The sequence below is a fragment of the Leptinotarsa decemlineata genome, unplaced genomic scaffold (assembly GCF_025532065.1).
Source record: "Leptinotarsa decemlineata unplaced genomic scaffold, Ldec_3_MD MMD2_tig00002159_RagTag_RagTag, whole genome shotgun sequence".
Classification (NCBI taxonomy): Eukaryota; Metazoa; Arthropoda; class Insecta; order Coleoptera; family Chrysomelidae; genus Leptinotarsa; species Leptinotarsa decemlineata.
In genome coordinates this window covers 2,823,499-2,848,858 of record NW_027412574.1, presented here as the reverse complement: position 1 = coordinate 2,848,858, position 25,360 = coordinate 2,823,499, and the positions used below count along the sequence as shown (strand labels likewise).

Sequence of the window (25,360 nt, the reverse complement as noted above, 5' to 3'; positions counted from 1 at the left end):
GAACCTCTGGGTTTATTCTCGAAGAAGCTGAGCAGTGTCGAGGCCAAATACTCTGCCTACGACCGAGAACTTCTAGCAATCTTTTGACTTAACTATAACTTTGAAAAGCTATACCCCACAGAAATAGTAGTATTTTATTTTTAGTTGTTTTGGTGTTTACCACAATGTTGAATCCTATATCGCTAGTTGTCAAAAAGGGTAATAAAGTATTATTAATTTGAGGTGGGGCATCAGACTAAATTGGTAATCTCTCCAAAGGAAATAGATCATTATTTTAATAATTACCCTATAAATAGTATGGAGGATATAAATAGTAGATTGTTATTGGATAGGATTCCAAAAAGGTGATTCACCGGGTACTTCAAAGATAATTAATAATATTCCGAATAAAGGTGCCTTCGAGGTAATTGATAGTAATTAATTGAATATTTTTGGGATGGTTGATCACATACATGGTTGATCACATACATTGATCTCATCAATTTATCACTTCAGTATGGTAGATTTCCTAAAAAAGATGAAAACTAACTTAATTACACCCGTTATTAAGAGAATTTCGTTCAATTAATATCATTCCCTCGGTAGAAAAAGTTTGGGAGCTAGTAGTCGAGGAACAATTATACGACTATCTTGAAACTAATATTGTTGTAAATCATGCCCGAAAGAAAATTACGCCGACCGCCACTGGTAACCATAAACCAAACGTAACGTAGATAAGAGCGCGCGAATGCACGATAGACATTCAAATAATAGTTGAAGTTTTTAGTTGAAATGTTTGTTGTATTTGAAGTGAAATAAACTTAAGTTTGATTATTCAGTGTAGTCAATTATTGGTGAACCCACAGAGAAAAACGTAACAAAATTTTAAAGTTGTACCAATCTGTCTTTAGACCAATAACCTCAATATAAAGGTGATTAGAAAACTGGGAGAAAGCAAAGTTACTATAAAATTTGATGATGAGGATACTTCTTATCTAAAACAATATTCTTTAGAATAAATAAATAAAACAAACATTACTCTCACTTTATTTTTCTTGGATGGAAATACACAATTTCAAAAATCCGTATATACAACATTGTTCAAAGTAATGGTAAACTATTGATGTTGATCTCTCACAGAAATTCACTTGAAAAGGAAGCTGAAACAGAAAACAAAAACTAAATCAGATAAAAATAATGTTGATCAATATTACAAATTTTCGAAATTAAAACAGAGATTAGAAAATGTACATAAACAATGACATCTGTTGACAACTGACATTCTTTGTTAATTTTATTTATTTGTTTTTAATACTTGTTAGGACCCTGTATCATGAATACGATTGATAGTTGAACACATGTTTTGTAAATAAAAACAGTTGTTCAATAAAATAAATTCTTCTAGAGAAAAAGTCTGTCAGTTTTATGGAACGCCGTTTTACTTTTTATTGTCACAAATATTCATTCCTCGATTTATTCAACTAACAATTTGTTTGTTTGAGTTTAATTGATTCATGAAATATAACTTTCGGATGTCAAAGTCCCTTTTTAAAAATTAATTTTATTAACAAAAATTGATGTTAACAGTATGAGAGCATAATTATAACTGAATTACAAAAGTATTCTTCCCATGAAGATAAGAATGCTTGCACATCAGTTTCCCAGAATCGCGAGATTCTGCTTCAGCATGGTCAGCGGTTCACATGGGAACGGGCGATATAATTCCTCCCCCCGAAGATTCAACGTAGGAGGGTCAGCGAGGAAGTTGAACCCTAGACATCTCGATATCTTGACTTGGTTTGGATGGTCCATTGGTTTTGCACCCTCTGAAGCCAATCTTCTTGTGCAGTAGGTACAAACAGATTGATACTAGGACCAAGTAGATAAACATCGTCCAAAAACTTGGGATATGTGCTACGTCTTTGAAAGATATAATCGGTTCGTTTTCCATTATTGCGGTTTTTATTGAATGAAGTTCGTCCAGGTTCAGGTCATCAAGTTGGATCCCTATTGATTTGGGTGGCTCTGGCTTCCCTTCTTCCAAGTCTGGTAAGATGATTGGTTCACTATTGGTAACTTGGTGATCGTTGGTTATGATTTGGTTGCCACAGGATAACTGGCATCCAATTGGAATGTCGAATAGATAACTTCCAGGTAGTAGGTTCTCGATTTCGTTCTGGTTCTGGCACTTGAGTTTGGTAGTTTGTTGAGCCGGTAGGAGGACAACCCATTTGTTGGAGTTGTCTAGTTGTCTAATGGCTGGTCTCGATAAATGTATGACAGTCTGCTTACAAGTGGAGGTGTTCTGGACATTGAGTAGCTGGATTTCGCATGGATTGTCTTCTGTCAGCTCTCTGATGTTGGTGGATGGGCAGATATAGGTTCGATGGGAGATCTCCAAACAAGGATCGCTCAAGAATGCATACAATTTTTCGTTTTTTGACAAATATTTGTTTTGAGGTATAACAGCCTTAAACTGACCCTTAGTTAATATCGGAATAGAAAATAGGTGATAGTAATCGAAATTTGATGGATGGGTAATTGGAATATGCAAGATATAGGTTATTCTGAAATTTGATATATAGCTTTTGAGGCTAATAATTTTTTCATAAAGCAAAGTATTCTCGAAACTTATTTCAATTGGTAGTTGGTCTTTCTCAACAATTTTATTCAATTTTTGCAGTTCTTTGAACAAATCTTTTGTTTTTATAATACTAGGATGAAGAATGTTCAGTCTAGAAAATTGTATTGAGTTTTCAACATCTTGCAAAATTGAATTTATGATTTCAAATGTATTGATTATCTGATTCAAGATGTCTTTAATAAACATAGAGTTTTCTTTATACGTTTGATTTTCAACAATTTTTGCTATTTGATTAATTTTTGATTCCAAAAGCCTTTCGTTATGTTTCACTTGCTGAACTGTACTATTGAACTGATCAATTAATGAGATTGAGAGTGAGTTTTGCTTCTTGATATTCGTTACTAGATTATTTTGATTATCTTGTAATTCTTTGATCAGGCGGTCATATTTTTCACCATCGTTGGAATCTAAATTTCCTGTGATCGACTTGAAAATGGATCCAATTCCGTTTATAAGACCGCGCTTTGTTCTAAGTGGATGTGGTAAAATATTGTTGAGTCTATCAGTCACCTCCTTTTCCGAAAATTCTAATATTTTTAAATAGTTAGATGTGTCCCATGAGTAGTCTTTGTGACTGCCTACAAGTGTCCTTACATTTTTTGAATGGAATTTCAGTTTATTTACCTCCACGATTATTGGATTTAAATCATAATAATGAATAAGTGAATATGCGTGCGTTTCGACTTTGGCTGTTCCAAGTTTGAGAGGAATAAGTCCTGGATTGTTCTTTAGGTTTTGTTTAGATATATTTTCCTGGAGTCCGAGAGTTCCAGATAATCTGAAAAATTAATCAATTTTTAATGGGAGATGGGTATTTTTTGAGGGGACGTTTTAAATTGTCCATGTGAATTTTTTGTTGGTTTTCTGTAGACACTGTTTTCATTGTATGATCGACCGTTTTGATTTGAGTTGGTTTTTGAAATTTATTTGCATCCTTCTGCCTAATATGTTTTTTCACGTAAACTTTTTGTTTGGTTTTGAATACAATGGGATCATCGCGTTTTTTATTTTCTCGTTCTACTATCTTTTCCTTTTGCTTTATTAGATCCGAGTTTATTTTGGAATAGAGGAGTTTCGATCGTTCCTTGTGATCATTGGTGTAATCATTTAGTAATTTCCGATCAATATCAATATTGAAAGGATCATTGGTTGAAATGTGACCACTTATGATGTCAATTGGCTTGAGTTTTGTGACCGAATGTATAGAGTGGTTGTATGCCAAAATTGCGTACAACATTTTCATTTTTGGAGGGGTTTTCAAAAATCCTCTAGTGTTGAGTAGACGAATGTGTTCTAGAATGGTAGAATGGAACCGTTCTATCATTCCATTGGATTGAGGATGGTGTGGTGATGTGAAATGAACTTCGACTTTGTGTAAAGCCAGGAGTTCCGAAATGAGAAAGTTATTGAATTCGGTACCGTTGTCAACGATAATTCGTTTGGGGATACCATGATGAGAAAAAAATTGAATGAGGTTGTCGGCTATTTCCGTACCTGTCAAGGAGTTGACTAGGTATGCCTGTGCGTACTTTGAAAAACTGTCTATGATTGTGAGGAATTTTCTACTTTCAATAGTGAATGTATCCATATGTACGATTTCGAAAGGTTTGGTTGCAGTAGGGGTGATGTTGAGCTTCATTTTGATGGGGTTTCGCTCATATTTGCTTTGTTGGCAAATAAGGCATTGATTAATATATGTTTGAATGGTTTCTTTTATGTTCGGCCAGTAATGTTTTTCCTTAATTCTTGCGAAAGTTTCGTCAACACCGCGGTGGTTTGACTTACCTTCATGGTGGTTTTTGATAATTTCTTGAACGTCTTCCTTTTTTGTAACGTCCAGAAGCTTTTTGGTACACCTTTTGAATTTTATAGAGGGCCACTTGAAATATTTTTGAATTGTTGCCGAAAATGGTTCATAAAGTTCGGGGTTTTCAAAATAGACATGGTACTGCACTCCTGGGGCGACATATTCTTTGATAAAATTCAAAATATCGTTTTCTGTATTATTTTGCGATATTTGTACATGAATTCTCATCTTTTTCTCGAACAGAATGGTAGTTTTGGGTTTGGCCGGAGAATGGAGAACTGAGCTTATAATCAACTGATTGAGCCCTAGGTTCACGGCACACTGCGCTATTGGAATTGTTACAACAGGGTTCTGTTCAGCATTTGAGTGAATGGTGTCATCTTCAAGGTTTTCGCGTTCTGGTAGGGGTTCATCTTCTATTTGTTCGGTATCAGGTTGAACTTGTAAAGAAAGATTGTCATTTTCTGTGTGACTTTTCGGAGGTAACTCGTTGTCCGTATTATTTACATGCATTTCGTTAGGAGGAATCATGATGGGGGAATATTCAGTGTCCAGATTGAGTTCTCCAATAATCAAAATATCGGAAGAGGGTTGATAATCCGGGGTTTCAAGGCAACGACTTACTGGGTTTCCTTGACCACTGAAAGTGACACCTTGATTTGTTAGACGTTGTGATTCGTCTAGTATGTCATCCAACTCCTCCCAAAAGGTTTTGGTGTCCTTAGTGTGGATTTCGACACGGGATAAAGCATCGGCGTTGGTGTTCAACTTGCCTTTTTTATAGATTATGGTATAATCGTATTCCTCTAGTTTGATCCGCCATCTCAGCAATTTTGAGTTGGGGTCCTTCAGAGAGAATAACCACTGAAGGGGTTTGTGGTCAGTGACTATATTGAACTTTCGTCCAAAGAGATATGGGCGGAAGTATTTGGTAGCCCATACGATCGCGAGAAGCTCTTTCTCAATGACTGAGTAATTTTGCTCAGAGTCATTCAGGGTCCGAGATGCGTATGCAACTGGAAGGTCTTGGCCTATAGGGCCTTGAGAAAGGACAGCTCCTAGGGCGAATTTACTTGCGTCCGTGGTGAGATTAAAAGGTTTAGAAAAGTCGGGGTACTGCAAAATCGGATCATTGATTAACAGGTTTTTGCAGGTATTGAAACATTCCAAAAACTCTGCATTATGTTCAATTTTTGCGCCTTTCTTCAGGCATTTGGTTAATGGTTTCGTTAGTCTAGCGAAATTATTGATAAAGCGTCGATAGTAACCTAACAAACCCAAGAATCCTTTGATCTGTTTGGTGGTTTTTGGGACGGGGAAATTTTTGATGGCTGTGATTTTATCTGGATTCGGCTTGACACCTTCGGGAGTCACGACGTGTCCCAGATAGGCTACTTCCTTTCGTAGGAATTCCGATTTATCCAGCTGAATTTTGAAGTTTGAGCTTCTCAGCCTGTTGAAGACAGATTTAAGGCTCTCAAGGTGTTCTTGGAGGGAAGTCGAGAAGATAATAATATCGTCGAGGTATACCAAGCACTTTTCGTTCTGGATACCACGAAGGATATTATCCATTACGCGCTGAAAGGTAGCTGGCGCGTTTTTCAAACCAAATGGCATTCTCAGGTACTCATAATGGCCATGTTCCGTATTGAAAGCTGTTTTTTCAATATCGTCCTCTTCCATTTCAATTTGATGGAAGCCACTGGCCAGGTCGAGTGTTGTGAAATACTGGCATTTTCCCAGTTTGTCCAGAAGATCTGTGATGTTAGGTAAAGGGTATTTGTCATCTATCGTTTTCTCATTGAGCTTGCGATAGTCAACAACAACCCTCCATTTTTGCTTCCCAGAAGCATCGACCTTTTTGGGTACCACCCAAATAGGCGATGACCAAGGAGAATTGCTTGGCCGAATAATTTTCTGGTCGAGCATTTTTTTGATCTGATTTTCGACTTCTTGCTTGTGTATGAATGGGTACCGGTATGATTTTGTATACACCGGTATTTCATCAGATGTTCTAATTTGGTGCTTTACACGGCTCGTAAAAGTCAGCGGGGTATTTTCATAATAAAATATGTCAGAGAATTCTTTGCACAGCGAAAGTATCTTAGATCTTTCCTCGTCATTCAAATGGTCACATCGAATTTTTGAAAAATCTAGATTTTGCTTAGGGGAATCATCAAAATTATGAAAATCGATTTTTTGACTTTCGTTCTTATCAAATTTTTCAACAGCGATTGGTTCTGAAAAATTCAGGGTTACTGGTTTGGTGGTGTTGTTCAAAATTGTAGTGAGAGCTCTACCTTTATTTGCAACAGTAAGACACTCTGGCAATTCACAATTATGAAAGCGTTGGTGAGGTATTATTATTTCACCATTCTGAATTGATGTTTTGACCTGTATCACTTGCTCAGATCTTGGAGAAATCGTAATTAAATTGAGATCGCTTTTTGTTTTTTGAAACTTCAGTTTTATTTTCGCATAAGGAGTGATAAGATAGCCATTACCAAAATCTAGGTTAGCTTGTAAAAGTTTTAAATTGTCAAGACCAATCAATCCTTTGAAAATGTCATGAAATTTGAAAAGGAAAAATTTTAAATGTTTTTGTTGTGGCAAATTGAATAATTTTGAAGCAGGCATAGATGCGCTATATTTATGAGCTGATTTTTGGAAAACTGTGGAAACAATAAACGGGTCGTATTTAATTAGATTTGGAAACAGTTTTTGAGCAATTTCTGGATCTATAAAAGATTTCGTGGAGCCTGAATCAATGAGAAATTTTGCGTCATATTCCGGAAATGTTATATATGATAATTCGCTAGAACTAGAATTATTGAAAGAAATGATTTGCGGAACTAGGTTTGATTGTTCGTGGTTGGCATTTCCTGAAAATTTACCTCGGAATTGTCAAAGTTACTTTCCTGATTTTCATTTTCGCAGTATAGAAATTCGTCATAATGTTCGTTATAATCTTCTTCAGCGTAATATTCGTGTTCGCTATAATTTGGTTCATTTTGAGTGTCACTAACTACCGTATTAAATAATTCCTCTGATATAAAATTTCTTTGGGGTTGGTTTTGAAATGAGTTTGAGGGACCTGATCGATAATTAGGGGCGTTTCTTGTCGAAACACTCATTGGAACTGGTTTATTTGTTTGATATGTATTTCTGGTGGATACACTCATGGGTGTAGGTTTTGTGAAGTTCTGATTCTGATTGGGCCTGAAAACATTTCTGTTTTGAAATGGTTGTCTAAAAACTTGCGCGTTGGTAAAGAATTTTTGGGGTTGGCTTGGTGCTCGTGGCTGAATTGGTATTGGTTGTGAAGAAAATTGATTTTGCTGTCTGAAAAAGTTATTTGGTGTACTATAATTATTGACAGGAGAAGAATTTGGCTGTCTGATCTGAATTGGTGTTCTAGAAGGTTGGAAGTTTGGTCTAAATGTATTCTTATTTGAGAAATTTTGGAAGACAATGTACATTGTCTTCCTGTAAAACAAACTGCAATGCTTCACTGAGAGATTTGGGTTGCATACAACGTATTGTAGTACCCAAGGGTTCCTTGAGCCCAGAAAGAAAGGTTTTCAATGCCAAATTGCTATATAAATCTCTTTTACACCTTTTAGATTCTTGTGTGATTTCGTGAACGTCGATATAATTGCACAATAGGTTCAATATATTTAAACACCTATCATAGAACTGTTGAGGCTTTTCATTAGGGGATTGCCTAAGCATAACCATGTCTCTGTTTAGGCAAGTTTCATCCCTTTGATCGGCAAAGTTTCTGGTTAATGTATCTTTGAGTTCTCTCCAATTTGAAACATTCTGTATATTGGCTACTACTTTAGCATTGCCTGATAATTTTGAAATGAGACAGTTCAGCAAATAAACATTTTGAAAGCTTGTCGGCTCAGCCACATTATAAAAAGTATTAATTATTGAATCACAAACTGCTAGATATCTATTTAAATCATTAGGGTTGCCGTCGAATTCGGGCACACACCTAAGGTATTCTGAGTTGAATTGATTAGCCATTATTATATTTGAACTACTAGAAGAATTAGGCAAAGAAACTGAAGAGTCAGCTGAAGGGTTTTCGTTATTCAAATTTAACTTTCCAAGAATTTGAGATAAGTTATCAATAGACATTTAAAAATACGACTTACATTAAAATTGTAAGAACTTTGAGCATCCTTTATAAGGTAGACGACTGGTTCCTCGATTTTTGATTTCCAGAAAGACTTCCTTGCGAGACTGGACGATTCTGTTCCACTCCCCGATGATCTGCCTGTTGAGGGTAGCTAAAGGTCCACGATGGATTGGGTTTCTTGAGGTTTGAAGAGCCACTCCTTCACAAACACCTCCACAAGACAAAACAACAAGTTCGATACCCGATAAATCGTTGAAACGAAAACTGCACGTTCGATACGTTCAATTTCGAGTATCCTACCGACTGCGCCAAATATAACTTTCGGATGTCAAAGTCCCTTTTTAAAAATTAATTTTATTAACAAAAATTGATGTTAACAGTATGAGAGCATAATTATAACTGAATTACAAAAGTATTCTTCCCATGAAGATAAGAATGCTTGCACATCAGTTTCCCAGAATCGCGAGATTCTGCTTCAGCATGGTCAGCGGTTCACATGGGAACGGGCGATATAATTCATGCATTTGTATGACACATTAAAAACGATTGTTCGCAAAATTTGTTCTATTTTAAATGACACTTGATTTAAAATTTTACATGAATTAATTTGTTTTATGAAAAGTTGTGAATAGTTATAATATAGATTCATTGTTTGAAATTTTTGTAAGTAAATGTTTGTCATTCATACTTTTTTTGTAACTATCGAATAATTTACTACAATTTCTGTGAAACATGAATAAAATTGTTTGTTGATAATTATAGTTACATGAATTAAAACGATCGTTGATAATTTCAATTCGGCGCTAGCGTCGAGCGGATTCTTGCAAAAGCTGAATTTTTATACCTGTCTGTCTAGTGATAGTAACACAATATTCCGTCATGTATCACCTAAAAGCAACAATCAAAACAATTCATTTTTACAAAATGCCAATTTTATTAATATTCCTTTGGAACGAGCTGGATTATTTTGTTTGTTGAATTTCAGTGATACATGAATTAAATTGATTGTTGATAATTTTTATTCGGCGCTGACGTCGGACGTATTTTTGTGGAACTACTCAACTGTATATATGTATGGCGTTAGTCATAGTACGGTAATAATCCGCTCGATACCAGCGCCGAATTAAAATTATTAACAATCGTTTTAAATGTAGATTTCCAATACAACAAACTTTTTAAATCATCAAAAAATTAAATTCTTTGTCAGAAATTAGCTTTTTAAAAAGATTGATGAAATAAAATGATACTTGGTTGAGAATGTTTTGCACAAAAGTTGTAACCAAATTTTAAATTGAATGTATTAAAGTGAAAGTTGGAAATATTCAACACTTTCAATAAAATTGAAATATAACAATCTTTATTATTCATAGAAAAATATTTGGTATGGAAAGTTAATTTGCTATATTTTCAGACAAACGAAAGTCTATTTTTATTACCAACAATGTTTCATGGAATAACTTTAACAGTGATTCAAATATATTCATTGAAATTTTATTCCCAAACTTACTTTTAGAAAGTGAATTTAAAGTTTCATTATAATTCAACAGTCATATAAATAACTAACATATTATTCAAAGGTCAAAATTATATGCCGAATTGTAACGTTTGTTGAATTTACTCGAATAATTTACTCCATTGACTGCTGAATAAAAATGTGTTCATTGCTGAGTTGAACTATATGTATATAGATTATTTTTCAGCATAATATATAGTAAATTGGCGTTCCATTTTCCAATACTCTGAAACAATATTTTTCTTCGGAATCAATAAAAGCTTCAAGTTATTTCATTAGTCTTTTTTATTCAAGTAACAATTTTATTCATGTAACATTTTAAATCAAGTGTCATTTAAAATAGAACAAATTTTGCGAACAATCGTTTTTAATGTGTCGAACAAATGCATGAATCAATTGAATTCAAACAAATAAATTGTTAGGTAAATAAATTGAGGAATGAATATTTGTGACAATAAAAAGTAAAACGGCGATCACAGTTCTAATATAAAAAAGCATTTTCTGACAAAGTTTGAGAAGTTCGATATAAAATTTTACAACAAATTGAATACTTTGATCAGCGTCATAGCAAAAAATGTATGTCACGATTTGGTTGTATTGAATGGCTAGGTTATATTCAAGATTTAATATTTGTATCAAAATTAGGTATGTGTGGCAAGTTCGGAGTTTCCATGTCAAAGTTAACAAAATGTCTCCAATCCTTAATATGAAATAGTACATATATATAGCTAAGAAATTTCCTTCAATACATTTTTTTCTGCTTATATTTATTGTTTTTGTGGTTTTTATAACCGCAGGTAATAAATTTCGAATTTAAAAAGTATACTTTGGAGTAATGATGTGAGGAAGTTTCTATTTAATTCTCATGGATATATCCCAAAGCTTCGTTGGTGAAGACATTTGTCCATCTTATGTATCGATTTGGAAAAGATATAATTCAAGACAGAATTAACAGAGAGAAAAAAAATCAAGCCGTTGAAAGAAACAAATGCTAAAAAATAAAGAACTAAGCAAAATGACAAAAATAAAGACCTGTCATCACATATGCAATGGAAACAACAGTGATAACAAATAAAGGAGGAAACGGACTGGAAAGAAAAATAATGAGAACAGTTTTTGAGACTTGATATCACTCTAGAAGGAGAAACAAGATAAAAATAAAAGAAATAGAAAAGGAGCTAAGGTATGGAAAAGTAGTAGAAATTAATCAAGTCGCAATGGTTAGAATGGCTTGGAAATATAATGAGAAGGCCATCGACGGACATGATTGAAAAATGATAAAATGGAAACCAATCCAAAGAAGAAAAGAAATGCATAAATAGGAAAATATGGAATCAGATAACTCCGTGAGACGACAAAGATAAGAAAAGAAATTTTAACCAAAATATAGAAGAGGACATTCATGGTCGAATACAATGATTGCAAACAACATAAATCTAATCTTGTGGTCTACATCTACAACATGCCTGATTCTGCAGAGCTAGATGACCTTGGTGCTGTGGATGTTGCCTTAGTAAAGTTTTCCGATGTAGTCATCACGAAGGTGTTCAGGCCAATTTAAATTATTATATAAAATCAGAATAAACTGCTGCATATTTCAAGGTACAACATTAAAATTCCCAACGATGATAAGGTAGCTCCAGTTCTCTAAATTATTCATTTCAATCATCAACGGATAGATCTTCAACTGAGGCTATAAGATGATGAAAGGTATGTTACAATGAATAATGTGCGAAGAGTGCCTATATAGAGAAAACAAATCTAGACGAACTTCTAATATGTTATCAAAATAGGAGTGGCATGCCAACTAGACTTATGGATTTCAAACATGCTGTTTGTTGTTCTCATTGTGACGTGATGTTATTAACTGAAACATTAATTAACCAAAAATCACTTTGATGGGAGACGCCAAAGACGATAGTCATGTCCTGATGATGCCAACTTGTTTATCGAAACACACGTCAAGGTACGATATTTTTGTTCTGGTGAGGAAAAAGTGTTTTCAGTAGAGCTATTGTATGGTGAAACACATGTTGTGACGAACTGTTCAGTTCATCACATATTTTATGTGCAGTTCTGTGTAATACTTTTAAGATATTTGCTTGTCCACCAATTTCATAGGAATTCATATTATATCAAATTATGTATTTTACAATATGCTGACTTGTATTATCAGTTTGCCAGTTGATAAATAAATGAAGAATGGGATATTAAACGCACCATTGTGATGATGATGATGATAATGTGCCAATCATTCATGATACTAAACATCTAAAGAAAAACTTGTTTCTGGAACTGATATGTTCATTACAACTAATTGTTCTATTTATTACTGATATAGGATGTGAATAGAAGGTATACCATTGAACAATTTTTTTATGCCTTTTCCTGATTTTTTTCATAATTTCCGGACATATATTTGTGTTGTAAAAAATAGGTGTTTCATTTGTTAAACGAGTTGGGTCCGAAGGTAATCTGGTACCATACATGTTCACTATTTGCTCTGTATCAGTCAGGTAAATTTCATTAAATTATATGACACATCATCACATGTGTAACAGTTACAAAAGCTTTGAAAAAGTCAAAAATGATGCACAAGGGTGGTTTGAAATTATCTATTCAATCGTATATAAACTTTGTCAAATTTTAGCCAACTTTAGAGAATTGGTGGTTATTATACTCGAATTTGATCTAGAAAAAAAAAGTTTGGTTTTGCTAATATTCAGCTTTTTTAATTAAAGTTCTATAATTTGAAATCCATCTAATAGTACAGTAGAAAATTTGGTACTGTACTCTCGCTCGATTTCTTAGAATATGAATATATTTCCAGAAAGTTTCTACTGAATTTGTTGAGCGTCTTTACAGTCGCTTCAAGTTGGGTGCCTCAGACAATTACCTCAATCAAACATTTTCTGGCGACGGTAAACAGAAAATAGCTTATAAGAGCACAGCAATCAACCCAGTCATGGAAGTATCTTAATTTCATGATTGAAAATTGACTAAAAAGATGTGTATTGTAATAGGATTTAAGGCAATATTAAACAAAAATTGGAAGATACGGTAACTAGATAATTTACTATGAACAAAATTCCATACAATCATTTACTGAGCCATATGATAAATTTAACTAAATTAAATTAGGATCAGATCAGAAGGAAAAATGAGACAAAACGTATCAATTCAATTCAATTTTCATTCAATCTTCGATAATATTTCATTGTTACCTATTTATCAAGCTTTACTCAGGAACTTTGAAAACTTCCTCATATTCAAATATTTACTCGAGCATTCAATAAACATTTAACCAAAACATATATTTCTCACCTGTAAGGGTAACCTTGTGTTTTTGTCCTGAATGTAGATAAGAGTAATGAGAAGAAAACTGATACCAAAATGAGCCCAACAACTGCAGACATCTTTCGTTTCTTTGGATCACCCTTGCCTTTAGCAGCTTCTGTCAACAATATAATTCCCAACACGACAGCAGCATCTATATTTCCGTTAAGGAATATGTAATAAAGCATTTTGGTTTATGAACCATTTACTGTAGAACTGGAATAAAATGGTAGTTTGGTAATTCAGCATAACCATAAAGTTGAACTTAACTAGACCTAGACTTGAAAGTTATTCAGTAAGATTGTAATACCATTTTTCTGTATAGATCTATAGACCCAATAGTCGTTAGATCTACGAGGTATGCAAGTAATATGACAGGGTTATTAGACAGAAAGGCAGAAATGGCATTTCTGGTAAAGAATAAATCCATCATAATAAATCACACACCGGAATTGTAAAACTCTTCTCGAGGTGTGTTTCACCAACCTAGTTGACGTTATTATGAAATGAACTAAAATAATTCCTCAACTTCAACAATTTATATCTAACGGATAAGACCGATTTAATAATTTTAGAGATTTAGGTATTTTTCAAATATGGTTTTTCAAAATCATTTATGAAAAATATCTCGAATGTTTTTTAAATTATTTAAAGGAACTGGAAAAATGGATATCGGACTATTATTTTGATATAATGTAGTTCCGTAGTGAATTTCATTTATATAATACTCTTATTTTATGATTTGTTGTCAAAAAAAGTCTCATGTATTCAATCATTTTTTTCACATTGGAAAAGTCAAATGGATAAAAAATGATAAAAGACAAAAATGTTGTATTGAATCTATTGGAGCCTCTGGAGACTTCCTACATTTTGTTTTATGAGAGAGAGGACATTGGCAGATCAAGATCTTCAGATGATGTGGTGCTGCAGGTTTTTCCGGGTTTTCCTGCAGCTGAAAAAGCAAATGCGCCACTGGAATCAATGAAATCGCCCCGGAGCGCCAATTAATTTTTATTGTTGTTTTTATTTTTATTGTTGTTTTATAATTTCACAAAATTTTGTTGATACAAATTGATGGATCAAATTACCTAGTAACAGTTTAAAAAAATGTTTTCTTTCAATAATTCAATACCAATACAAAGTTTATCTTCATAGGGATATTTCGGTTTATTTGTAATGTTTATACTCTACATATTATTATTATAATAGATAAAATTTTGTTTAAATGCTATACTGACAGATAAAAAAATCATTCATCAAATTAAGAAAAGTAAAAAATCTCGACTATATTCAATAATGTCCCTTACATGATGAAATTGCACAGATTAAGATATTGGTTCAACATTTTCCTTCGCTACTGTTATTGTATCAAAACTCACAATGAGTAATTTCACTACGAGTGTGAATTGTTCATTTACACTGAAATTTTGACTGTTTGTATGTATATTTGAATTGAAAACAAACATCATCATTATTATTAACTCATTGCAATCGAGTATTCCTAAAATTAGAAGATAACCCAAATTCTGCTTCATCATTACTTATTTCTAGCAAATTTTACGAAGCAACATGATGATCAGTCTTGAAAATGGTGCTTAAATATTTTTTGTAAAAGCAAACTCAACAGTGACGAATATTACTGGAGTTTTTTTCCCAACACCAAATCTTTATTTTTACACCTCGACATGTGTTTCGATCGCCAAGTGATCAGGAAGATAAAACTTTCGATCACCAAGTTTTATCTTATCGTTATTTTTACACCTTGACACGCGTTTCGATCACCAAGTGATCATCTTCAAGAGGAAGATAAAACTTTCGATCACCAAGTTTTATCTTCCTCTTGAAGATGATCACTTGGTGATCGAAACGCGTGTCGAGGTGTAAAAATAACGATTTGGTGTTGGGAAAAAAAAACTCCAGTAATATTCATTACTACACCAAAGGTTCCAAACAGTATATCACAAGTCAACAGTGACGTTTGTTTCATTTAAAAGATACAAAAAATCCATCTATAATTTACCCATGCATGAGTCAAAACTCACAAATACCTTTGTTTTATGTTTTTTGAATCATTTGCTATTATATCATTTATTATAACTTACATAATATATTTGCAAGTATAATTCAACTGGTTGAAATTCGACTATTATTGATATGATTTGTGGGAGGTATTCACTTGACGAATGAAAACAATTATTTAGCGTGAATTCAGTTTGGTTTTCAAAAGAAATTGGGAATTCGATAGAAACTTTTCAACAAAAAGGATACTTAGAAACATGACGATGTATGTTTCCAATACGAATTGTCCTTGAGATGACCCATGTATGTATGCTATTTGACCATTATTATTTTTATGAATAAATGGAGGTCCTCTAATATGATTCCACATTTGTCCTGAAGTCATTGCAAAACAAAAAAATAATGCTCCCATTCCCCACATTGTTTTATTATAAAGAAACTCCAAATTATTCCTTCGTAAATACAGAAATGCTGCAACTATAGCAAATAATACTATCAATGCCAGAGTTCCTGAATAGTTTGGTGGTCTAAATACACGAATCTAAAACAAAAAAAAAAAAAAAAGTGACATATAAATATACTAAAATGTGAACAAGATCAAGTAACAACAGATTCAATGCTTTATTTTTGAATTTCATCAATGTTGAATTCCCATATAGATAATCAGACCTGTGAGTACTCTGATAACTTCACTGGCTCCTTTATTGTTCGATATACTCACAAAGACATAAAAAAGGCCACAAATGGGAATTTCAATAAGAGCTGGCACCAACTTCAGTGGGAAGGAAATCAAAGAACCGAACATTCAATCAACAGACTTGCTGCCAAATGATTCTAGTCAGCTGACAACAACCGGGAAGACTGGTATCTAAGCTTAAGCTGAGCTAACTTGATATCTGGACAGGCCTCATTATGTACTGCAATCTTGTTAATACATGGCAGAGTTTGAGTATTTTAAGAGTCCTCCAAGTGACATTTGAGAATAGGATAAAAATGAATAGAACTTTATTTGTTACTGAAGTTATTACAAAAAGGAGTGCAGAATGTATAGCTTATTGGACTCACACAAAATATAATGCGAATTCAGTAACAAAGAATACCTTTATATAAGTGCGAGTTTTGTCCAATGGTTAATCTTGAGTATGGTTGATGTAGGTTATCACATTTTCTTGTATCATACTTATATAAATTACTATTTAAGAATGAAATTCTCTCGTGTTCTTATATTTAGACTAATTTGGAATATATATATATATATATATATATATATATATATATATATATATATATATATGATTTTTTTTTTATTACGAATATCTGATTTAGGTAGCGAGCTACCCAAGAACATTAGGTCGTAACTGAGTGTTAATTGAACCAAACAATCCATAGTATGCCAGTTTCAGGGTTTCAGTGTATTCTTCAGTTGCCTTATTACAAAACAGGTTTTACTCAGCTTGGTGGTTATTTCTTTATATGATTTATCCATGTGATTTTATTATTCAATATAACTCCCAGAAAGCGAGCAAGATAAATCAAATCAATGCTGCTTTGATTGACTCTTATAAATGATCTAGAATTCATATTCAGATTTTTTGTCAGAAACTGCATGAAACACGTTTTATTCAAATTCATCAATAGCCCATTGTAAGTACACCAGTCATAGAATTCATTTGCAACAGTTTTGGCTCTGAGTACCATATCTCATATATTTTTTCTGAGATAAGAAAATTAGTATCGTCGGTAAACATAATTATATTTTGCACACTTGGGCATGAATCATTCATATCATTTATAAAGATAATGAAGAATATTGGGGTCATTATAGAACCCTGTGGGACACCCATATTGTTATTTCTTTTGATTCATCATTTTATACTGTAAACCTTTTTCTATTTTTCAAATATGCTGTGATTGAATCATTCACAACACCTCGAACCCCTATTAAACACAATTTTTCTATCAAAGTATCATGACTCACAGTATCAAATGCTCTGCTCAAGTCGAAGTATAAAGCTATTATGTTTTGTTTTTTGTTTAGTTATAAATGTTTTCAGAGTTCTGCTACTGCTGTTGATTATGGTTTTGAAAGCAATTGAAAGCAAAGTTGAGAATTTTTGATACTTGACTTTGTAAGCAGATGTTTCTATAATTATTAACGTCATATTTGAATCCTTTATTTTCATATATCGGTACTGATTTTGAAGTTTTCAAATTTGTTGGGTATTGACCTGTAACAAACGTTTCATTGATTAAGTGTGCTAGGGGCTCTTTTATATGTTCTTTGACATACCTCAGCGATCTTCCAGAAATTTCATCAATTTATTCAGCTGTTTTCTTGGTGGTATTCATAATATAATAATCAATTTCATATGTATTAGTAGGAGAGAGAAATAATGTATTGTGGAAATAAGAGATTAGTTTGATTTAATAATTATTAACCGGGGGATAATGTAGATCATTGAAGTGATAACTGAATATATTATAAGTTTGTCACACATTCGCCATTATAATTGAGCTTTTTTACTGACTGATTTTGAGTATGATTTTTGGATTTGTTGATAACTTTGCAACTTTTTTTCATCCTGTTTGAAGCACTTTTTATTCCTTCAGAATTGTAATTATACTTTTCCTGCTTTAGTTTCTCTTCATATTGTTTTTTCAATGTATCAAATTTATTTTTAATGGTCATATTTGATGAGATCTCAATAATGTAGCCATATCACAAAGCATAATATGAAGTTTTTTTAGTTCTTTGGTATCTCTGAAGGTACAACGTTTCTTTATTTGAATTCATTCAAATGGAAATGAGATTTTGTAGTGGAATTTGAAAGTGTTGAAAAAGTTACTGAGTTTATCATCCACTGTGGAAGAAGAATAAATATCCGCCCACTGTTCTTTCTCAATCAGATTTTTGAAGTTCATCAAATTATTTCCAGAATAATCCCGTTTATATTGTGTTTCTGTTCTTTCATTCTTTTCCACATCCAGACTAAATTGGCATATTTGAAATGTATGATCCGATATGTAATTATCTTTCACCAATTTTGAGCATATTGTAATATTCGAAAATATAAGATTAATACATATAGAGCTTTTGTTGGTAATTCGTGTGGTTTGTTCTTTATAGTTTTCCATGCCAAATGTATTTAACAGATTGGTCAATTCTCTAGAAATATTGTCAGCAAATATATTTATAGAGAAATCACCACATACCATGTACTGGTTTGAGCATGAGTATATATCGCACATCAAGTCTTACATTTTTTCAATAAAAATCCCACTGTCACTATTTGACGTTCTATAAACTGTGATGACATATAATTTGCTACTGCTGACTAAAAGACTTATAAATATTACTGTTGCTTCAGAATGTTTCTCAACATTTTGCTCTTAACAATATACAAACTCCACCGTGTTGAAAATGTTCATGACAGAAGCTACTTACCATGGAAAAATCATAAAATTCACCATCAATTTACGCTTGAGAGGGAAAATTCGGAAACCAGCCTTTTGTGTCTAAGGAAGAGATTATCCAAAAATAATAAAAATGCCAGAAAAAGAAATAACTGAGGGGAGTGGTGTCTATGCTAGTATTGATATATGAATAGGCTCCATAATATATTTAAAGTCTCGTCAAAATATAGTCAAGTTCGAGTGCTTTAGAATCCTAAAGATGATATTAGAGAAAGTTATCCTACTACAATTGGTGCTGGTAGAAGAAGAAATCATAAGATTCAGAAATCAATAAATATTAACACAATATGTATAGTTCATTATCTAATTTTACCTGAATGTCAGTTCTCTCTGCAATCCATTTTGCTAGAGTTTCTGCAGCAAATCCAACTCGTTGTATATCCATTGTATCTGCTTTTTTTTGTTTCCCTTTGGGAGGAAAGTGAATAAATACTGGAGCAGTATTGAGTCTCAGCTGAAATGGAATATTTGCAGTTAGAAAACGACAAGATTCAAACAAAAAAAGGCAAGTTATTTATTACAAAATATTTTTCAGATACTACCACATGAATTATTCGGAATAGTTCATTACAAATATTGAAGCAAACTGACGAGTTGTCTATTTCAAGAAAATAGAATCCATGCGAAATGATTATGATATTATAGCGAGATATTATACTGCACATCCAAAGCCCAGAAACTAAGGCTTTGGATGCGCAGTAGCTCTCGTGAGGAAAATTAAAACAACACTTATATCAAGTTGTAGGGTTGGTATGAACTTCTCATAAACAAAAGGCAAACTTTGAAATGGTTCTCTATGATTGGAGTCAGACGTCATGATATGTCATATTGGCAATAGGTTGTGCCTTGGTGATCGGTAATGCCTTGTTTACATAAAGTTGTCAATACCGTTCAGTTAACTCAGGGGGACTAAAATTGAGTTGGATTACTGCTGACGACCGCCTTAGCCTTGTCACACCCCAAAAACTTACTCATCTCAAACCCTACAATCGTACCCCTTATATACTGCTGACATTAGGTCCCGTTTTCATCTTTAACGGACGCCTCTGTTCTCTCCTGTGATGGGAGAATGAATTTTCGTGATCGTAAAAGTCTTCAACCCCCAAATATCTATTCCTGAAAACGTCTCTGAAACCGCTCTTTCCTTAGAGATTTTGGTCTTGAGGGGTTTCTAAAGGAGCACACAATGCTGCTTGCCGAAAAATGTATAACAAAAGCAATTTCTTAACCTCTTTTGCCCTCACTTCTACCATTGTAGTCATGCCCCTCCTGTGTCGTTTAAGGAGGATAGTGGTTTACCAGTGGATTACAAGACTCTCAAGGGTCCTTTCCCGCAAGGTTGAACACAACAATGGATGTACTGAAAACAATGCAGAGGGTGCACAAGATTTTTATCTCGAAGGGACGAAGTACTGAATTTCTACCCGAAAAAACCACATCGCCTTTTTGCGCGTCCACCTCCAACGAGCATAGGAGTGCATCGCAGAAACTTTCAACAACTGTTCATCAGAAATGATTACGTTTTGCATGCTTTCGCACAGCAATAAAAAATCCGCAGCCACACTCGACTAACTACAACAAATAGCGTCAAATATGTAACGGACCTCTACGGCGTGCGCTCGACCGCTCACTAAAGATGGGCAGAAATGTAAGTGAGGTTTCTAACTGAAGCGAATTTTGGTTTTCATCTCTAATGATTTAAAGATTTTGCGCACCCCTTGCAATGTCTACGGTAGCAATCCACCCTCGTAATCACGCCGTGCCGTCTCTCGTATTGAGGGTAGATTTTGCCTACAGGATTGGAGCAGTATCAAGTTCTACAAAAACGGATGAGAAATTGCTATTGTTCAAAATTCAATTACCAAAATCTGTAAAAAAGCCCCAGTGGCGTTTCTAGGAATTGAGATTTAGCGGTTAAAGGCTTTTATGGATTGTGAGTGGGTGTCGAAGATAGTAATTTTTGTTGAGATCATAAGGACATCAAGAGAAAGTACCCCCTTCAGGGGCATCTGTAAAAGAAGGCAGCATTTGACTGGGCGGGGACTTTTCTCAACAACTACTGACCACCAAGGTCCAACCCTACTGTCAATATGACATATCATGATGTCAGGTCCCACTAACAGTGACCAGTTCAAATTTTTACATTGATGTTCTGAGGAATTCATACCAACTCTTTAGTGGTTCTACATACTAAATTTAAGATTTTTGCATAAGCCCACTATTCATGATTTTATCATCTCAACAAGACTGTGCCGCATGTGCAACTGCCGAAGTTTTCAATACTTCTTTGGTTGTATAAATTTGTTCATGATTGAATTTTGAAATGACACTATGGTAAAAATTTTGATGAAAGTTATATTTTTTATATTTTGTGTTGTTTCCACTTCAGCATGCCTATTATTCAACTAAATTAGGTGTTATGTACTATTACCATTATTATTACATATATGTTAATAATAACAAGACTATGCTCTTTGCTTTAGACAGTCTACACAGTAACAGAATAGAATGAATTTTATAAGGGAATTGAACAATTTATATATAACACTCATATCACATACAAAATGGAAAGTTTTTGTGATATACTTTTTATGAACTTTTTTCTGTTCACCTGTATTTGTTAATATACATTATTTTTATCATCATTAAATATTGACTCATTCATTTAACCATCAAAATCTTATTTATTGTTTTGAGAGACACATCATTTAATAATTCAGTTATATTCATATAAAATATGGAGGTTAATTCAGCCTGATTATTTGGTAATTCTTTACATAAAATATGTCCTGAAAAACAACTGATAATGAAACATTAACGACGTTTTTAAAATATAACGATACCTATTTTGAGAATCGCAATCACATAAGGGGACAGAGAAACAAAATCCAGGCTGTTAGACCGAGGTCAAATGGGATTTTTAGTACAAAACATTTCGTCTACTACTGCAGCAGACATCCTTAGTGGTATGTAGATACATTGACTTCGAGATACTACTGTCGTAGTTGCAGTCAACACATGTAACACTAAGGTTGTCTGTCTCAGTAGCAGATGAAACGTTTGGTACTACCTGTTCCCTTCATACCACAGCCTATCAGCCAAGATTTTATTTCCTCTAATCGTGACTCCAGTCTTGAAAATGTATGTTATTATATTGCGACACAGAAAGTTTATGGGTACAAAATGGTTTGAAAATTCAGAGTATTCATGGCAGATGTATTCAAAGTTTACGATTAAATTCATGCACAAGAATATTCAGAAGTATTTAAGACTGATTTGGGAGCGGATCAGGGTTCTGATGGAAAATGTAAAATCCATTGAGAATAGAATGAAATAGAACATTGACTCCTCTTCAGAAAATTTATTTTAAAGAATAATTAAAATATGGGTTTCACATATTTTGCTACATGCAGAATGAATTTAGAGGTGGTCATATTTCAATTTAATTGTCAATGTATCCCCATCATAAATAAATAGGCTATACTTACCATTTGAAATACATCTGATCCTTCATCGAAGTCGACAACAGCAAAAAATAATTTATTTGAATATGACTGTGAATATCTAAAGGAGTTTGCAACTATTGTAAACTCATCACTTGCATGTCTGCATACTTGACATTGCCTTTGGGGAGCCATGGCTGTGAACATAATAACAACAGAATAATTCCTAGGGCTGGACTTCACAAAGTCTCGAAACTTATTGGCATTGAACCTCAATACTGCCCTTTTATTTGACATGTCAGTCAACTGTTGAACCCTTTCAGTCATCGAATATCCCTGAAAGTATAAATTTAGGATTTATGACAAATTATCATATATCAAAAGTCCACAATGTTTCTCCTGCGATGTTAATTTTTGTTTACTGAAATTTTTTTTATTCATCAGATATTGAAAAAGTTCATTTATACATCAAGTAACGCAATGTTATTTGTACAGAACGGTATTCGCTAATGCAAAAGGACAAATGTTCATTACATAGATCATGCCGTTTTGTCGTTTTATACTCTAAAATTAACCCCTTTCAAACTTTAAATTTACCCCTTTTCAACTATTCTTAGCTGCACTTTGTAATTCACTACCTTACCTGATTTTACTTTAATTATAATTCAACATTGTAATTCATACTTAAAATGGGCTTGCTCGTAAATAAATAAATGCCCAGTACAAAAACTTTCAATACCTTTCAATTCTAATAATATTCACATTGATAAATAAATGGTTGGACTACAGCAATTTTGAATTCAAAAACAGTGATCAAGAACTAGGCAAACTGACCATAAAATAAAAAACTGACACAAAACTAGATACTGTTAATTGTTGAAAGTAGTACGAGCAGCAACTGACGAAACATAAAGATCTTCAACAATATAAATTGCAAAGTAGCATTTATAAATGAATCCATGTTAATCTGGAACTTAATGTTTCTACTGTATAGTTGGCGTTAGCGTTACATTCACGTTACATAATCTATGAGTTCAGTTTATAATATAAAGATCTCTCTGCATCTGTAGAGTAGGGAGGGTGAGTGTAAGCCCACAGCACTTAGGCCACATGTGACCCATTGTACATTCTCCCTAGGAGTTGTCCTCCTAGGTCATCGTCCATCCTGTCCTTTCCAGGAAGGTGGACAGGTTACTGAGAGACATCTCTTTTATATTGGCAGGTGTAGGTCAAGACTCGCTGAACATACACTCTCTTACTGACGATAACTCCATAGGACATGTCTGACGGTCTCATCTTCCTGTTCACACATCCTGCATAGACGTGTGTCCACTAGCTCCATATTACGGAGGTGTTTCCTTGGTTGACAGTGGCCAGTCAGAAATCTTAGTGTCAAGCTTAGATTTTTCCTGGTTATCACCAGATATTTCTTCGGCGCCAGCTTCTCAGGGTCGCCCAAAGTGATCCTGGCAAGATTGCATCCTTTGATTCCATCCCATCTCTTTAGGGATTGAGCATGAGTGTAACATTTGGCTAGTTCCGCAATTGTCGAAGTCATCAGGCCATAGGTGCCACTGGGTCCTAAAATTCTCAATCCAGCCACTTCCTTAGCTAAAGAGTCAACAATGCGATCACCTTTACTCCTGTCGTGCCCTTCAACCCACCTCAGGATAATGTTATTATCTACCGAGGCTTTGGATTGGTGACACTCCTGTGTCACCAAGTTTATGCTTGAGGAAGCTATTGTATAGCGAAACACGTGTCTTGTTTTTGTAAAACCCTTTATAGTGAAAATCATACAATTAATTAGTTTTTCAATATGGATTTTCATCAAATGTCGGCCAGTTCTATTTAATTAACAGAGAGAGGGTAGATATGGCTTATAAGCAGACTTATAAGTGCTTATGTACAAAACGAGATTTCCAAGAATATGAAGTTGTTAAAATTAGGCAATAGGTAGGAAATAGGCTTTTTTACGTTATAGAAAGTAAGTCCAATTTTCGGTCCAGTTACATGCATCAAAAACTTAAATTGCAATTATGTTAATCAGGACCTATTTGAAGCATTTATCATTGAATTCCTTTCATCTGTACCTCCACTTTCATGAAACAATATTCCTCTTACTTTTTTTATATACATTTTTTCAACTTTCAGATCTTAAATGTGTATGAATTGAAAGGGTTATATTTTTAGGAGTGATTAATTAATTGATTAATCCATTTTTTTGTATCAGATGGAGTAGTAGAAAGCCAAAAACTTTCTTTCCCAAAAATTAAATGTGTATGTTTTTGAATAATGGTTGAAATTAATATCAAATCTTAAGCCATATAAATGCAGATATGTTCTAACTTTTCGGAAGATTTACCTAGAGGTAACCTATCCCATTGTTTTATTAATTTTATTTTCAGTTTATAGGATTGTAAACTTAGATTTCAATGGTAAAATCGTTGAGGTGGCATGTCATCATTATTATGCACAGCATTTTTCTTCACCCTTTAATGAAAATATGAAAAATTAAAATGAAACCGGTGGACTTTCAAATGTTTGTATGAAATTCGTTCAAAATAGAGACCTGTTTCTTCTGCTGTCCAGTCGCAACATTATAAACATTCATTAAAAGTATTAACTTTAACACTGGAAGTTTCATTTTTTGAATTGCTCCAAACTAAAAACTTCAAAATCAAATACTGAATACTGACTGACACGATATTGACACGCATCTCATAATTTTATAGCGTTTTCCATTGATAAAACCGGCGGTGCACTCGTGTCGTACTGACACTACACGAGTTCTGTCAAATTTCAATATTGGTACATGTCACTTAACAACACTATTTATATTCTAACTGAAATATTAAGAAATAATCTACTAGTTACTGGAATATAATAACCATTTTTTTATTTTAAAGTGACAGATTGGCAGAAGTCTGTCTATTGAAATCTGTTAACAGACAGACTTCTGGTTTCTAATGGAACATAAAATGTGCACTCGCTCGGC

General features: G+C 33.5%; 2 protein-coding genes across 2 annotated transcripts; both read right to left on the bottom strand.

Annotated features, from left to right (window-relative positions):
* Window positions 1–1,008: 1,008 nt before the first annotated feature.
* Ostgamma (Oligosaccharide transferase gamma subunit) lies at window positions 1,009–25,093 on the bottom strand. The gene is made up of 6 exons (XM_023174238.2): window positions 24,935–25,093; window positions 22,408–22,698; window positions 19,233–19,373; window positions 15,695–15,986; window positions 13,415–13,580; window positions 1,009–1,139 (listed from the first exon to the last, which is right to left on the bottom strand). Exons 1-6 carry the CDS (start codon window positions 25,007–25,009, stop codon window positions 1,124–1,126), a joined length of 981 nt encoding a protein of 326 aa, XP_023030006.1. The 5' UTR covers window positions 25,010–25,093; the 3' UTR covers window positions 1,009–1,123.
* Window positions 1,519–9,096, bottom strand: LOC141482982 (uncharacterized). Its single transcript, XM_074177055.1, has 2 exons — window positions 8,594–9,096; window positions 1,519–3,401 (listed from the first exon to the last, which is right to left on the bottom strand). Exons 1-2 carry the CDS (start codon window positions 8,617–8,619, stop codon window positions 1,733–1,735), a joined length of 1,695 nt encoding a protein of 564 aa, XP_074033156.1. The 5' UTR covers window positions 8,620–9,096; the 3' UTR covers window positions 1,519–1,732.
* Window positions 25,094–25,360: the final 267 nt, after the last annotated feature.